The sequence below is a fragment of the Pygocentrus nattereri genome, chromosome 16 (genome assembly GCF_015220715.1).
Source record: "Pygocentrus nattereri isolate fPygNat1 chromosome 16, fPygNat1.pri, whole genome shotgun sequence".
NCBI lineage: Eukaryota > Metazoa > Chordata > Actinopteri > Characiformes > Serrasalmidae > Pygocentrus > Pygocentrus nattereri.
This window is the reverse complement of record NC_051226.1, coordinates 37765134-37781998: the sequence shown is the minus strand read 5'-3', so window position 1 is coordinate 37781998 and position 16865 is coordinate 37765134. Positions and strand designations below refer to the sequence as shown.

The 16865-nt window shown below is 44.0% G+C and overlaps 1 protein-coding gene across 11 annotated transcripts in view; it reads right to left on the bottom strand.

The window, feature by feature from the left end:
- Positions 1–16655, bottom strand: part of slc4a4b (solute carrier family 4 member 4b) — an 80533-nt gene extending 63878 nt beyond the window's left edge. For 10 of the 11 annotated variants that reach the window (XM_037546167.1, XM_037546168.1, XM_037546169.1 and 7 more), the window contains exon 1: positions 16154–16655. In XM_037546167.1, the coding sequence (XP_037402064.1) occupies positions 16154–16170 (17 nt within the window). In that variant the 5' untranslated portion in view covers positions 16171–16655. The remainder of the gene's footprint in view (positions 1–16153) is intronic. The other variant, XM_037546177.1, reaches the window with a different exon arrangement.
- Between the last annotated feature and the right edge of the window lie 210 nt (positions 16656–16865).

Sequence of the window (16865 nt, the reverse complement as noted above, 5' to 3'; positions counted from 1 at the left end):
AGACGCCACGACTGGCTACATGTGTCCCTGAGGAAGCACATGCTAGCCTTTAACCTGCCTGATCACTGGCCATAGTGCCATATGGGCAGGCTAGATGGGAATCAGCAACAACTAACATTTGGGAGAAAACAGGGCGAGAGGATCAAGCATTTACTGTGACTCAATTACTCCGTAGTCTAACTCTGATTAATCTGGGTCCCGAAAAGCAGTGGCGAAAAGGAAAATTCACACAAGCCCCCCTGTCTCACTCTCTCTCTGTCTCTCTCTCATCCCCTCTCCCTCCTGTGCCTGGTTCTCATTAGTACTGCACTAAACAAGCTCCCCGAAACCACAGCGCTGGCCCGCAATCAGCTCTATCCTGTGCATATAATCCTATTCAATTATATATTAAAGGCACTCCAGCTCTCAGCGGTTGAAGAGGTGTAGTTCCTCTTAAGGCCTGTACTCACCAAGCATGCTTTATTTTTCTGGGAAAAACGGGACTTTAACGCAGCGGAACCTTCACATCAAGTCCAGTGCACTTAATAAACATTCTGAGAACAAGAGAAGAATAAGAGGAAGATATAGCGTGCTAAAGTCTCGGTAGCTAGCTAGCTAACTTTCCCGTTCCACCTTAAATAGACCGGCAGCAACGACTGCACCATTTAAGGTGGAACGGAAAAATTAGAGCAAGAAACTTGTGAATATCTGAGCTTTAGCTTCATATCACCTGAAGAATTAGGGGGGGTGATGATAAATAATTACCCCCCTCTTTGAAGGCGTCTGATCCCTAAATGTAACTAAAGCCCAGCAGTGAGGAGCTGAACTTCCCCCTCCTCTGCTGTCCCTGCAGACGGGCAGGGTCGCCTACAGAGCGGCGCTAGTAGCTGTTAATGAAGTGATGATCTTTTATTTGAGGGTCTCATTTCAGAGGGAAGACCTCAACCACTAACTCTTGAAACTTTCAAGGGGCAAGGAGGCACTTAAAAACAAGGGAAAGGGGTAAAAATAAGATGGGACTGGGCCAAAGGCACAATACACAAAACACAAGTAGAAAGACACACCCCACCAGCACATACAAAACACCGGCTGTTGCATTAAAGCCCTTTCGGTTGACGTAAAACAAACATACTACATATATCCTTTTGTCTCGCAGGCAGTTCTCACGGACCATAAGCCTCAGTTTCACTGCGTCGCCCTCTTCACCTTAAGACTGCTCTATAAACATTAACAACAAACATAATACAACATAACTGCCTGGACAAATAATACAACCAGTCAAACTCAAGATATGACTTTGATCACTTCTCTCTCCCTCTCTCTCTCTCTCTCTCTCTCTCTCTCTCTCTCTCTCTCTCTCTCTCTGTCTCTCTCTCTCTGTCTCTCTCTCTCTCTCTCTCTCTCTCTCTTAAAGTTGAGTACACAATTAACAGCTCTCTTCAACTTAACGGCCTCTTTCGCTCCTTCATAGCGAACTCCTCAGGGCATTCGTCCTCACTGGGCTAAAAATATTCACAGCTCAAAGGAGGCCAAGGCAGGTCATTATGGGCTTTCCCATGCCCACTCTCAGTGAAAGGGTCTTGAATGAACGTGAATGAACCTTCTCCAAGCCTTAAATGGAAAGTGCTGATACCACAAGCAGCTGCTAGGGGTGGAAGATGGACCACTATAAGAGTAAATGCAGGTATGACGCTGTGGTGTGGTGACATGGTGGTGGTGTGTTAGTGTGTGTTGCGCTGGTCTGAGTGGATCAGACACAGCAGTGCTGCTGGAGTTTTTAAACACTGTGTCCACTCTCTGTCCACTCATATCTCATCGGTCCACCTTGTAGATGTAGAGTCAGAGGCGACAGCTCATCTGCTGCTGCACAGTTTGTGTTGGTCATCCTCTAGTCCTTCATCAGTGGTCACAGGACGCTGTTGTCTGGATATTTTTGGTTGGTGGACTATTCTCAGTCCAGCAGCGACACTGAGGCATTTAAAAACTCCAGCAGCGCTGCTGTGTCTGATTCACTCAGACCAGCGCAACACACACTAACACACCACCACCACGTCAGTGTTACTGCAGTGCTGAGAATGATCCACCACCCAAACAGTACCTGCTCTGTGAGGGTCCATGGGGGTCCTGACCACTGAAGAACAGGGTAACAGAGTATCAGAGAAACAGATGGACTACAGTCTGTAACTGTAGAACTACAGAGTGCAGCTATACAGTAAGTGGAGCTGATAAAGTGGACAGTGAGTGTAGAAACGAGGAGGTGGTCAGAATGTTAGGCCTGACCGGTATAAATTGTAATTCATATCACCCACCACTACCAACTTTCTCCACAGCAGTTACACACTTACAAAACGGTTTCATTTTTCAAGCACCATGTACCATTTTCAGCAGGATCTGCCAGTTGAGGTGGGCATTTTCCACCCTAAACTTCTTGCATTTGCTCCGTTATATTCTAGTGACGTTTGTATATTAAGGGTTAAACTCTTTGACTTGGCTTCAGGCCTTTTTGAAGGATATGAATCAAGTCCAACCAAACATTTTGCATTTTTTCTAATGTCTTTTGGCAACACACCAAGTCTGGACATCTTTGAAGAAGACTAAGAACTGATTCCCCATGGGACCCGGACAGGAAACAGAGAGGGTGAGAGAATTAACAGATGTTCAGCTCGGGCAGACAAATGATCTTCTCATAAACGGCTCATAATCTCTAGAACACGAAGACCTGAAAAATGCATGAACGTTTATTCTCACTCATCCAGTCTCTTGTGTTCCATGTAACAACTAGCTACTCACTCAGAGTGAGTTTTCATGGTGTGCCTGATCCGATTCCTACGAGATTCTATACATCCGCTCACTTTCTCCCAATACTAATCAATAAGCCAGTGAAAGGCAAACACGGCACATTAGACTGACACTATCATGTGATGTCTTGGACCAATCATGGCCCTCCGCAGGAATAAATCGTGTGAAACGAGAGAAGTATAGGGTGTTGCTAGCAGCTGCAGCCCCTGGAGAGGGCAGACTGGTCGAAGGTCGTCAGGGTTGCGCCAGCGTAATGCATGGGCAGGTGTGGAACGTGTGGGAGAGACTGATTTACACCCTAAGTTCATGTCCTAACAGCTCTCGACACCATATGAGGCGACGGTGGTTGGTCAGCATGAAGGCATGCTAGCGTTTAAACCACCGGTGAGTGATCTCCTTCCTGAAAGGAGATCATTCCGTAAGCTTGGGGCCACAAATTACGGGATTGTGACACGATATAAGCAACTGCATGTTAGTCATCTGGCTTTATGGCCACGATCGTGTTGAAATACAACTGTTTACTCAATGTCCTCCCTGCAAACATGCGCACAGGCCTATATGCTGAAAGACAAACACACGCAGACGGTATCTTTTCACTTTATTTAGGCATCACATCTCCCTTTCCTCCCACAGACGGCTGAGGTAAGGAAAGCCCTGACAGCATCCTGTGGCCAGCCGCCAGTCTGGAACACGATACAGCTGTATCGGCTACACGGCACCCACACTGGAGCATATGGCTTTAGCTCGTAGCATTTAGCAGAGACGCCTCTCTCATGCATGTGGTGGTTGGGTTACAGCCTGCGCTGACGATCCTTCGGGCTTTAAAGGCCACGACATTGATGCCATCCCGTCCTGTCCTTTACTTTGAATGAAGGCTCCCACCAGTAGCTCACTGTTTGGCATGATATGCTGTTTTCGCCAGCACTGGCATCGACAGGTCCTCTCCTCGAGTTAACCGGACCCTGAAGTGAAACCGATGACGTACCAGTAGGTTGAGGTGTCGGGTTTCAGGAGGATGAGTTACAGGTAGACTGCTGAGTTAGGAGTCTGAAACACCAGAGGCTCGGATAACTACGGCACAGTGCTGCTTCACATGACTCGGGAGAGTGAAGGGCAAAACGGTCGATGTTAAAGTGAACAAAAGTAAACAGTAACGCTGCACAGCTGAAAACAGTAGAAGCAGCCGGCAGGACGCCTGGAGATTACACATGAAGTTATTAGCCACACTTTTTGTCCGGTTTTATGGATTACAGTATGTCATGCACTTTCAGGAACCACACATGCAGGTCTACTGGAGATTGCTTCATAATTTGATAGTGGTTTGAGGCAAATGTATGATTTAGGCATGCAGTCTCCACAGTGCTGAGTGGTGGAGTGTAGGCCTCAATTACATGTTAGCTAGATTAGCCTTGTAGCTCAGGTGCAAAAGCAATGAAGCAGCTTCAGACACTAAACAGGTCTTGGTTGACCGGCTGGATTTGATTAATGGGGACATTCAGGGTTTTTTTTACCCAACTATACTAGAAAGCAGCTCAGTGTACGGCACAAAGCCAGAGTCTAGTTCTTCTTTTCTTTTGCTGTTCTCTTGCCCCTATTGCAGTTCAAGCCAGTTAAAACCTGACAAGTGCATGTTAGCCCAGAGAAAACTCTACATTGTGAAGGCTGGGAGTGTTTCTCCAAGACTGAGATTAGGAAACACTATTCTAAAACACAATATTTAACTAAACCATGGCTTGTGATAGTGAGAGAATGCAGCTTTAGCCCTCATGGATTCTGTCAAAGTCATACTGTAGGCCTGTGTAGCTTGCTGTGAACCACTGATAAGACTTTGCTTGCCTGCTCATATAAAACACTTCAAAATACACAAAAAGTATTGGGACACATCTCGTAATCATTGAATTTAGGTTCATTTATTCCCTCCTAGATCTTCCCAGATTAACTGTGAGTAGTATTATTGAAAAGCAGAGGCTTTTAGGAATCACGGCAACTCAGACCAGAGCAGGTCTCCGAGTGCTGAGGAGCCTAGAGCACAAAAGTCACCAATGTTCTGCTGATCAATAACTGCAGAGTTCAAACCTCCTCTGGCATCAACATCAGTGCAAAAACTGTGAGCCAGGAGCTTCATGGCAGGGTTTCTGTGACCGAGCAGCTGCATGCAAGCCTTACATCACCATGGACAATGCCAAGCATCGTATAGAATGGTGTAAAGCGCCACCACTGGACTTTAGAGCAGTGGAGACGTATTCTGTTGAGTGACCAATCAGCTTCTCTACCTGTCAGTCTGATGGACGAGTCTAGGTTTGGCGATTGCCAGGTGAATGTTACCTGCTTGACTGCACTGTGCCAGCTAAAAAGTTTGGTGGAGGAGGGATAATGATCTGGGGCTGTTTTTCAGGGGTTGATCTAGAACCCTTAGTTCCAGTGAAGGGGAATCTTCAGCAGAACCAAGACATTTTGGACAATTGCAAAGAAGAACCTTTGCTGTTCCAGCGTGACTGAGCCCCAGCGCGCAAGGCAAAGTCCATAAAGTCATGACTGGAGTCCTGCCCTCAACCCCATACAACACCTTTGTAATTAACTAGAACGGAGATTGAGAGCCAGACCCTCTTGTCCAACATCAGTGTCTGACCTCACAAATACTCTTCTGGACAAATGGGCAGAAATTCTCACATGCACTCCCCAAAATCTTGTAGGAAGCTTCCCAGAAGAGTGGAAACTGTTAGAGCTGCAAAGGGGGACCAACTCCATATCAATGCCTATGGGTTTAGAATGGGATTCATAAACGCCTCTGTCAGTGTGATGCGTAGGTGACCCAATACTTGTGATGTCTTCATTTCATAATGAAACAGCTGAAAATAATTAGGCTCTCTGCTTGTTTTCTGACATATGATCCACACTAAGTCCTGATAGTAGCTCAAACACTGCCGAGGCTCTACCTCGAGAACTGTCTCTTTAGCTGTCAGTCATTCACACCCTCGGGAAAACTTGTGGCACTGCAGAAGGGTTAGGAGTGGGAGGGGCAGCACATGCTCACACACACAGTTCTGGGGAACAACCCCCCCAACCCCCCCCCCCCCCCCCCCCACACACACACACACACACACACACACACACACAGGTTCTCACAATGCTGCTCTTGTGAGCAGATGTCTCAGTTAGACCAGTTTGCTCAGTGGAGAGGCAGGAACACCTCACACATTTCTGGGGCTGCTTGTGAAAGCTGCATGCCAGGTCTTTTCAGTCCAGGCCCTGTTTATAAGTAACAGTGATAGTTTGATCAACTCTTTAAGCTAAAAGCCTCCAAAACGAGAGCCATGATCCCGAAGTTCTGCACCACCAGAGCAAGACCTAGTTTCATTTCATTAGCCCTAAGAGTGCCAAAGAGTCCGCTTCCAGAAGATAAGTCCCGGCACCTGATACGTGTCTCTTGAAGGACAGACACTTAAAGGGTTACACACATTCATATAACTCCTTCCATCCTGACAAAGCAGATTTAAACTTATCGTAATCTTGCCTGTTCTGCTAAAGCCACACTTGACCTGCACGTTTTGGCCTATCACCACAGCAAATATTGAGCTCCCTACGCATTTAATGAGGTGCAACTGTATCAACTGTGTGTGACATATGGTTGGATTTACTAAGCACTTGTGTTAAGCTCTGGGCTGGGCCTGGAGCTCCACACAGCAGGTGCGGCACAGGCCCGAAGGTCTCCAGCCGAGAAATCCTACACACTCATTAGTCCAAAGCCTGGTGAAAGTCGGAAAGACGACACTCAGACCAATCCTATTCATTTGCCTCACTTCTCTCTCGATATCGCCTACTACTCTACTCTCACTCTCTCGGTCATCTGCCCTTTCCTTCTCCCTCTCTTTCTCTCTGGTGTGGATTATGGAAGGGGCAGGTGGGGGTCTAGATTAGGAAGCTTGACCAGCAGGCATAGTCCTGTGGGAATGTCCAGGCAGGCATTTTAGTCTCTGTTCTCACCATAGTGTTAGCCAGTGTTTTAGCCTACTTATTCACTTTAAGCTTTTGCCCTAGTTAAGGCTTTGGCCGAGTGCGTTCACCTGTTGAGATTATTTCTCAACTTTCTTTATAATCCTGTAAATATTTTCTTCTGAACTTCAATATGTGGTTGTCTCTTTTGACTTTTTTGAGGTATACTCCATCACAGAAATTACAAATGGGGGTGTTTTTCACACGTTTCTAAATTTTAATTGTAGTTATGCTGTGGAAAATTACCCAACAACCCATTTAGCAAACTGGCTGTCCATTCAAATCTGCCCATAAACCATAACTGATGTATTAGCACAGGTTCAACCAAGACGTCCTGGAGCCTTCTGCAGCTTGTATGCTGCTATTAAGGGGAAAGAGTCCATATCCTACACTCCTCTTGTATTTTTGTCCACTGGGGTCCATTTGTGACATTGGTGTGGTTTTATGTACCGAAAGAGTCAGAATTCATTACTTAAGAATGATGTAAATGAGCTCCGTTCTTATTGGCTTACCATCACTTATTGAAAGAGAAGTCTGGCTTGAAACAGTCATTATAACTTTCAGCATGAACAGGCGGAGCTAAACTGTTATGAGTTGATACGTCAGTACTTTCATCGTGACGTCATAAAAACAGTTCATTCAAATTGAGCCATTTTTCCCAGGAATTTTCCATATGCGGAGCATATTTTAACACTTTAACAAGTGTTTGAATGTCTCAAGAACTGTTCAAGTTTATAGACCATAAACAGGTCCTCTAAACCAGTTTCCACAACTGCGGGAAGAGGATTAGTGGCTGTTCTTGAAAACTCAATTCGAAGTCAAATCAGCCACCTCACTGAATTTCTGACTGAATTAAAGGGCTTAAAACAGCGTTCCGCGTTTTCCCTATATCACACTACAGCCTTGCCCGTGGCATTTTCCTTGTTCCAAAACCTCAGAATTGTCCTTTGCCCTGCTGAGACTCAAAGAATAGACTTGAGCATTACTTTTAATGTCATCGGTCAAAGGATTAGCCTCTGATGTTTTCTGTTAATGCACTGTGAGCCAGCGGCCACTCAAGTGAGCATTGAGGCTAATCTGTCGCTGTCTTCAGCTACACTTTAATCTTGATGAGTCAAACAAAACAAACCGTGCAATACGCACCACACACTCACATGAGTCAGAGCGAGTGGTTGGGACTTGTTTCAACATCTGTGAGTTTCGACACCTCTTTTCTATCGTCTATTACTACAGACCTGAATGCCGGCGGACGACAACCTCGCATCTCCATTTTTGACGTTTTTCAGTTTTTGACACAGTTTGGAAACGCCTGGTGCCCTTTACATTGTGTGTCAATTTCATGGTGAATGGATTTAAAGAAATGTCCCAAAATGACTTGGAAAGACGTCTGGTTCCATTGACTTACATTAAAATTAAAGTAGGTTTTCTCCTTCTCCTGTAAAGTCATCATGTTGGAGATACGAGATTTTCTTCCAACAACAGCAAAGTGAAGCATGTAGACAGCATCCTGTTTAGAGCAGGTGTATCAAATCCAGGCCTTGGAGGAACCTGAACTCGTCACCGTGCTGGGATAATGTATCTGAAACAATGCATGAAGCACAAAGCGCAAAGAAACGGTCTGGTGAGCTCAGGGAAGGTGCTGAACTCTGCGGTTCCTTCAAATTTCGACAAAGAGCAATAACAGTCGTCTTGTTGCAGTGCCTACAACAGGTGGATGCACTGCGTCTTCTTTTCACGATGGTGTGCTTAGTCAAATCGTAATCACAATAAGCCTTCAATGGCTTATTGCTTTATTATGTCATATGACATACATAAAAAAGACATAATAAAAGCCACAAAGTCAGTTAGGCCAGAGGTCAGCATGGGTCAGGAGGTTTGGTGGATATTATGCAAGTTAAAATTCACCCAATCAGGTTGTCCGTTAATCTGGATGCCTGGAGGGCCAATAAGGACTATAGGAGCCACAGGCTGCAAACTGCAGAGTCGTGTGTCTGTGTGGGAATGCATGTTTCGGGGGTTCTCACAGCACCGCACCTTCACTGCAACTGTAAACCCAAGTGTTTCTCTGGCTTGACAGAGTTTACTGCCCATTTCTGTGGCTAGACTGCCTAATATCGGTTATGCCATGTCTGGGGGTTCAGCTGATGATCAGGGTGATATGCATATTCTCTCAAACCATAATAAATATCATATAAATAATCTCCACTGTTTTATGGGAATCTCGGCCGAAGAGTCGCCACCAGAGGAGACCCCTATAAGCACCAGGTCCATATCACCTGCGTATCATTTCTAGTGTTGAATGGATCTACTGCTTAACATTTTTTCCTAGATGTAAAGAAGGTGGCCGTGCCAGTCCACTTCAATATCAGCCCTTATCGAAGCATGCTGGCCAGCAATGTGGGTCACTACTTTATTAGCTTGAAAATAAGCCAGTTTTAACAGAGATTGTATGTTTGCAGCAGGAGAATTCAGTGGGCTGGGTTTCTGAACAAAAAGAAAGAGTGCAGTAGAGAAGCCCAACAGACAGAATTCAAGGCGCAAAATAAAGGGGGTCCTGGAGGATCCGGGACCTCCTAGATCACCTGGACATCTCAAAATCCTGGGGAATCCCTGAAAATGAACTTACGATGTTATGCTGTCCGTTATGGAAAAACAAACACTCAAAAACAACATTCACTGTTAAGCCTGCTTGACCCACGAATGGGTAACGGCCTTTACCGCGTATTTATAAATCTGAACACTTTCCCAGTTTCCCAAGAGTTTAGTGGGAAAGCTACTCATTGCTCAGACAGAAGATGAAAGAGGAGACGTGTAAGGTCACAAATAATGTGAGGAGGCGCAAACGAAAGACTGCTGAACCAAGCACTTGTTGCCATTAGAGCTTGCATTAGCGCTGCTATGGCGAGTGAAGCAGCAGCTAGCCAATGCTGAAGTAACCCACCAAAATGGGACCCCCTGAATACCGTGAGTATTGCACACACTGACAGGATTTATTAGCCCAAAACTATCCTCAGTCTTATGAATCAGCCCATTGTGCACCTTCTACACAACTTTACAAAGTGCAGATCAGCAAGGTGACCATGAGGGATCTCTCAGAAGACGCTGGGAGCTGTAAAAACTGCCTACTGACTTTTATTACTGTTAATGAATATGAGAAATGTGGGCCTCATGACCAACTGCGTCATGAGCTCGTCATGTTTGTAAGATAATACGCTGAATATAACCACTGAGCTACAACCTGCTGAGGATCTGAACTGAAAGTCAGTGAAGGAGCTGATATATTATCTATACCAGAGGTCACTAGTGGGCAGACCGCGGTCCGAGTTCAGACCCAGACACTATCCTATGCGAACCTGGGCCTATTACCTATAAACTATGGAGAATTATTTCGTTTTGATGGGGTGGTCCTATTTTAATTGGCTTTCCTAGCCTTTATGGCAGCCTTAGCAGCCCAGGAGACTCACAGACCAATCACATGCCTTAAATATCACATGTGACGCTACTCAGCCAATCAGATCTGTGCGTTACGATGAGCTCTGAGACTCGAGTGAGTGACGCCACACAGGGGAGGGACGAGGAGAGAAACAGCAGTCAGAGAAGAAAGTGAGTCAGAGAGAAGTTCTTCCACATGACGTGATCTAAAAAGGAGGAAACTGACAGTAAATGCTGTTGAAATCTGACCGAACTGGACTTTATTTGATCTGATGTTCAGTAAATGTTGGTGAAATCTGACCGAACTGGACTTTATTTGATCTGATGTTCAGTAAATGTTGTTGAAATCTGACCGAACTGGACTTTATTTGATCTGATGTTCAGTAAATGTTGGTGAAATCTGACCGAACTCGACTTTATTTGATCTCATGTTCAGTAAATGTTGGTGAAATCTGACCGAACTCGACTTTATTTGATCTCATGTTCAGTAAATGTTGTTGAAATCTGACCGAACTGGACTTTATTTGATCTCATGTTCAGTAAATGCTGTTGAAATCTGACCGAACTGGACTTTATTTGATCTGATGTTCAGTAAATGTTGGTGAAATCTGACCGAACTGGACTTTATTTGATCTCATGTTCAGTAAATGTTGTTGAAATCTGACCGAACTGGACTTTATTTGATCTGATATTCAGTAAATGTTGTTGAAATCTGACCCAACTGGACTTTATTTGATCCGATGTTCAGTAAATGTTGTTGAAATCTGACCCAACTGGACTATTTGATCTGATATTCAGTTGTCGACTGTAAAAGATGTTGATATTCCTACTCGGCTACTTCAGTAACCAGTATACGGCACTGAGCCATGATGCAAGTCAGACGTTATGATGTTCTGGACCTTCGCTTCAGGAAATGTTCTCTAACTTGACCTTATTGAATTTTAATTAAAGACCTCAAATCTAAACTAATATGCATATAAATGCATAAATAAGACCTCAGAAACCTCTCACTGCCCACTCTGTCCCTCCGCTGTCCTTGTCTTATCAGGCTCTCATTATCCTTCACATGACTTGCTCTTTTGTTTTCTCACTCTCTGTCTCTTTCAGTCTTTTAAATACCAGCACACACCTCACTGAATGGGGAGAGGTGTGTTTACTCTTTCTGAGAGACATTTCCTGCCAATACTACCCCAACACTGGAGATTCCACCAAGATAGTTTTTTCCTTCCTGCTAATCTCTACAGGAATTCCTACTTGCAGTACCTGTGCAGCTTTTCCGAAGCGTACCAGGAAATGTGTGTGTGTGTGTGTTTATTTAGTCAAGGCGTCTCCGATAAGTGTTTTGTGCTGCACTGAGTTTTGTGGCACACTGTATGTCCCAAAGATACCCTTCATCATCATCATCATCCCTCTAATGAAGGGTATTAATAATGAGTCTGTCCACCTTTGCTGCAGCTCCATCACTGGTAGTGAGTTCGCTCAGTAGACTGGGCATCTGGACACTTCTGGACATGCTGTGTTCCAGAACAATAGACAAAGCCCTTTTCTCACGAATGTGAAGCAAGTATCAATGGTTATCTCTTCCTCAGTGAATCATACTGAAGAATGAGGAAAGTTAATACACGTTTTATTGTAATCAAAGGGTTGTAAACGTCAAGGAACTTGCGCCCATTTCCTTGTCAGTTATTCACAGTAACAGTGTCAGAGTCTAATTTTAAAAGCCTCAGAGAAGGAGTGCCAATCTAAGGCCAGTTTCACATGCAGAACTTCTCAATCCCAGACAATCCCAGACATGGATGACCCCTGTACTGCAGGGTTTGATAATTAGCTAATAATAAGTGCCAATTTGTGAGTTCAGACTGTGGCTTCAACATGGCGGTGGTAGTATGAGGGGAAACTGATTCAGGGAGGGGGGAGAAACTGGGCTGGCCGCTTCTCTCTATAGCTAAAAGGCCGGACCCCCTCATGGCTGATGTAGGACTGAGTAACAGGGAGGAGATGGGGTGATGGTGGGGATTCTGGACCCTTTATCACAGGAATGGAAAGTGAGGATGTGAATTTACAGGGCATTAGATTGGAAGAAGGAGGCGTTTCAGCCATGCTGCTCCTCCAGACCTCAGTTATAACATAACTACATTTTGTTCTGGGAAATGCAGGAGTCTTGGAAACATATGGACATACGAGGACATACGGCTGACATAAAAGAGCTTTCCCAGATTAATTTTCCAATCCAAACTATTAGTGGTTGTTTTCAAATAAGGCTGCAATCAAAAAAATCTAATAAGTTATGTATTGACTACTTTGTACTTTTTAAGCTTTTGGCAGAGATTGTGCTATAAAGACAGCTTAAATCTCATTAAACAACTACATATCGCTGTTTTCAGATCAAAACCTTGTATCTCCAGAATTGTAACTTCACAGGAGAAGGTAAAAACATGAGCTACTTTTAATGTAAGGCAATGGAACCAGAATTTTTTCCGGGTCATTTTAGGTCATTTCTTTTGGTCCATTCATCATGGAATTTACACAGGATATATACGTCTATGGGTACTTTCAAATTATGTCAAAAACTTAGAAACGACAAAAATGGAGATACAAGGTTTTGTTCCGACAGCAGGGATATATTCCTACATAGGAAAATGAAAATGTTTCAGAAAAATGTTTTTATAAGTTTGTATGACTGCAAGTTGTCGATCTGTAGGTCAACTGGCACTGTGTTAAGTCATGTATCGCTGCTGTCGGAACAAAACCTCGTATCTCCAAAACAGTAACTTTACAGGAGAAGCAAAAAACCTGCTTTACTTTTAATGCAAGTAAATGGAACCAGACGTATTTCCAAGTCATTTTGGGCTGTTTCTTTTGGTCCATCCATCATGAAATTTACACACAAGGTACAGTGCAGCGAGCATTTTCACATTATGTCAAAAACTGAAAAATGACAAAAAAATGGAGATACAAGGTTTTATTCTGACAACAGCGAAAAGCATAAAACACAAAATGAAATCACTAAATTAACGACACGACCAAGTACACTTAACCTATCGTGTTAGCAGAGCGTAATAAACCTCCAGTTTCCTTGTTTTTTTTACTCATAACAACACAAAAAGATTAGTTTGCTGGGATAGTTCAGTAATATTCATTAGCGACGCTCCGATATGGGAACTGTGGGCCGACACCCACACAAATATCCATAAAAATGTAGCAGCCGAGACTAAATCTACATCGATCAGCGCCACAGAGAAACACAACATTTATCTGTATTTAGTTAAAAATGCAGAAACGTTGATAAAGCGCAGGTCATCACCCAGCATCACCCACACATTCCGCTCCTCCAGAGTACAACAAGCACTTCATTCACGCTGGACTGCAATACCAAATTCAAACATCTCGAAATTCAGACACGTCGATTCATCTGCCGATCTCAACATCGAGCACCACTGCTGTCCAATTAGAAATGTGGATATATTTGAAGAGCTGACGTGGTTAAAATGACCCTCCCTACTCAGGCCAGTGGTGCCAAACTCAGCCCCTGAAAATCCACCCGGCCTGCAGAGTTTAGCTCCAACTGTGACCTAACACACCTGATCCAGTTAATCAAGGAGGTCAGGAACATGCGAACTTTAGAGGGAGGTGTTCTAAGCTGGATCTCCATTTCCAGGCCGAGCAGCCCTCATCTAGGCGACCTCACGTATCAGCAGTTTGTTAACCGTCACGGCCCGTTTCTCTCCCAAAAGGACGAAGGACAGCAGAAAACATGCTGCGTCCACGTATACACCAAACGAAGGCGGCCCACCTCTTTCCCGAAAACCCACCCTGGTCCAAACAAAGCAGCGACTCCTCCTGACGGCACAGTTTAGGTTCTCAATGGTGTGGATTATCATGCCGTGTGGAGCAGCTGGCAGTCCCTGTGCCACTCATGGACTTTCAGGGCCTAATCGGTTGTGACAGGGCCTTCTTGGAATGAGATCTACTTTGGCTCCTCGGTGAAGCTAAAACAAGAGCGGCTAAGCTTGAGTTACAGTAAAAGTAGAAGAAGATGCATAGCATTACGCATTCAGCGTCTCCGGCTACTTCAGGACAGCTCTCGAACGCTGGTCACTGCTATGCCCGGAGCAGGTGTTTTACTCCAGGAGGCGGATGCGGCATAACATACAGATGCTATTGTAAACCCAAGTGGGGAGAGAAGAGTTCTTGGTTTTGAGCACCAAAATAAGGGGAGATGGCTCAAATCTGTATTGGTCATTGGAAATGTCGAAATTTGAACCAGTCCTCAGGAACATATACACCTATATACAGTTTTGTATTGTTGTCTGTGAGAGATCTTATGTAAATGTAATTTGGTATAATTAAATGGTTCAGATGTAAACAGAGCCATTCAGAGTGGTTTGGTGGTGATAGGAACCAGGCGTCACCCTCTAAAAGCTCCCTCACAGAAAGTTACACCATGAAATGGTTATGAATGCTATTTATTTATTAATACATTCACAGCAGAGAGGCACCTGCAAGGCAAAATAGCACTCAAAGAATAATGGATAGGAAGACTCGTGTAGGTTCTCTGGTGGTTCTGGATGGTGAATAAAATGTCTATATCTGTGTTGTAGTCATGGCGACGCCTGGTTCCCATCACCACCACTGTAAAGAGGTCTGAACCATTTCACACCAAACTGCTCTGAATCTCTCTGTTTACATCTCAACCACTGAATTATGCAGAAATTCATGGAACTCTTTCACCTCAGCGGTCAAAATATCAGCTTTCTATGGAAACCCATTTCCGCCACTCGTAAAAAAAAGGGGGGCACATAATATCATAATATATGTCATAATGATGACTAACTCTCACAATAAAGAGTTTCCTCATATTTATGACTTAAAAACTCATAATAATTATTTACCATTTCCTAATAGGTTTTCTCATTATTATGAGATGCTGTGTCATACTTCTGAGAAAGTAAGTCATAGTAAGTCATTATTGTGAAATCATAATTATGACATACTATATCATAATAGTATTGTACTGTAATGCATTGTACTGTATTGTGCTGTAATGTATTGCAATGTATTGTACTGAACTGTATTGTACTTTAATGTATTGTACTGTGCTGTACTGCATTGTACTGTAATGTACTGTTCTGTGCCGTAATGTATTGCACTGTATTGGACTATACTGTAATGTATTGCACCGTGCTGTACTGTATTGTGCTGCAATGTATTGTACTGTACTGCATTGTACTGTAATGTATTGTACTGTATTGCACTATGATGGTTTGTACTGTATTGTGCCATAATGTATTGTATTGTGCTGTACTGTACTGTAATACATTGTACTGTGCTGTGCTGTAATGTATTGCACTGTATTGTACTGTAATGTATTGTACTCTATTGTATTTTACTGTACTGTAATGTATTGTACTGTATTGTACTGTACTGTATTGTGCTGTACTGTATTGTACTGTACTGTACTGTATTGTACTGTACTGTATTGTACTGCAATGTACTGTACTGTACTGTAATGTATTGTACTGTACTGTGCTGTACTGTATTGTACTGTAATGTATTGTGCTGTAATGTATTGTGCTGTACTGTATTGTACTGTAATGTATTGTGCTGTACTGTATTGTACTGTAATGTATTGTATTGTACTGTGCTGTACTGTAATGTACTGTAATGTATTGTACTGTAATGTATTGTGCTGTACTGTACTGTGCTGTACTGTATTGTAATGTACTGTATTGTACTGTACTGTATTGTACTGTACTGTATTGTACTGTAATGTACTGTACTGTATTGTACTGTAATGTATTGTACTGTACTGTACTGTACTGTATTGTACTGTAATGTATTGTAATGTACTGTACTGTACTGTAATGTATTGTACTGTACTGTGCTGTATTGTATTGTAATGTATTGTATTGTACTGTATTGTATTGTAATGTAAGTATGAAACACTTACTTGTGCTTGTCGCTCATTGCCTCGCGCTCTGAGTGTCCAGGTGTCCTCTGAAGGTGGTGAAGACTGTCCCCGTCTCTCAGAGTCCCCAACACACTGTCCAGTCAGGGCGCTGAGCCGCCTGGACTCGGTGGCGGTAAACTGCTCTCTCTGTCTCTCTCTCTCTCTCTCTCTCTCTCTCTCTCTCTCTCCCTCTCTCTCTCTCTCTCTCTGTAGTGAAGGAACAAACTCTTCGCCGAAGTGTTACTGTGTGTGTGATCCGCTCGGTGTTATTATCTGTCCGGAGTCCGCGGTATCTCACTCTCTCTACACACTGCGGTCAGATAAAACTCCCCCTCAGTCATAACTCAGTCAACACTCGGACACTCGGCGCGATCTCAGCTCCGCTAAACGCCTCACAACGAATTCAAAACACAACCGCCGCCTTCCCGCCTGCTCGCTCGCTCGCTCGTCTCGAGCGTAACGGCTTCAGCTCGCGACTCTTTTCCATATTTAAAGCACCTACACCCTCCTACAGTGACGACAGAGGTGGAGCGAGCGAGTCACACACACACACACACACACACACAGAAAGAAACAGAGAAGGAGAGACAGACAGAGAGACGCACCCACACACACACACACACACACACACACACACAGAGAGAGAGAGAGAGAGAGAGACAGAAAGAGAGAGAGACAGGCAGAAAGAGAGAGAGAGATAGACAGAGAGACG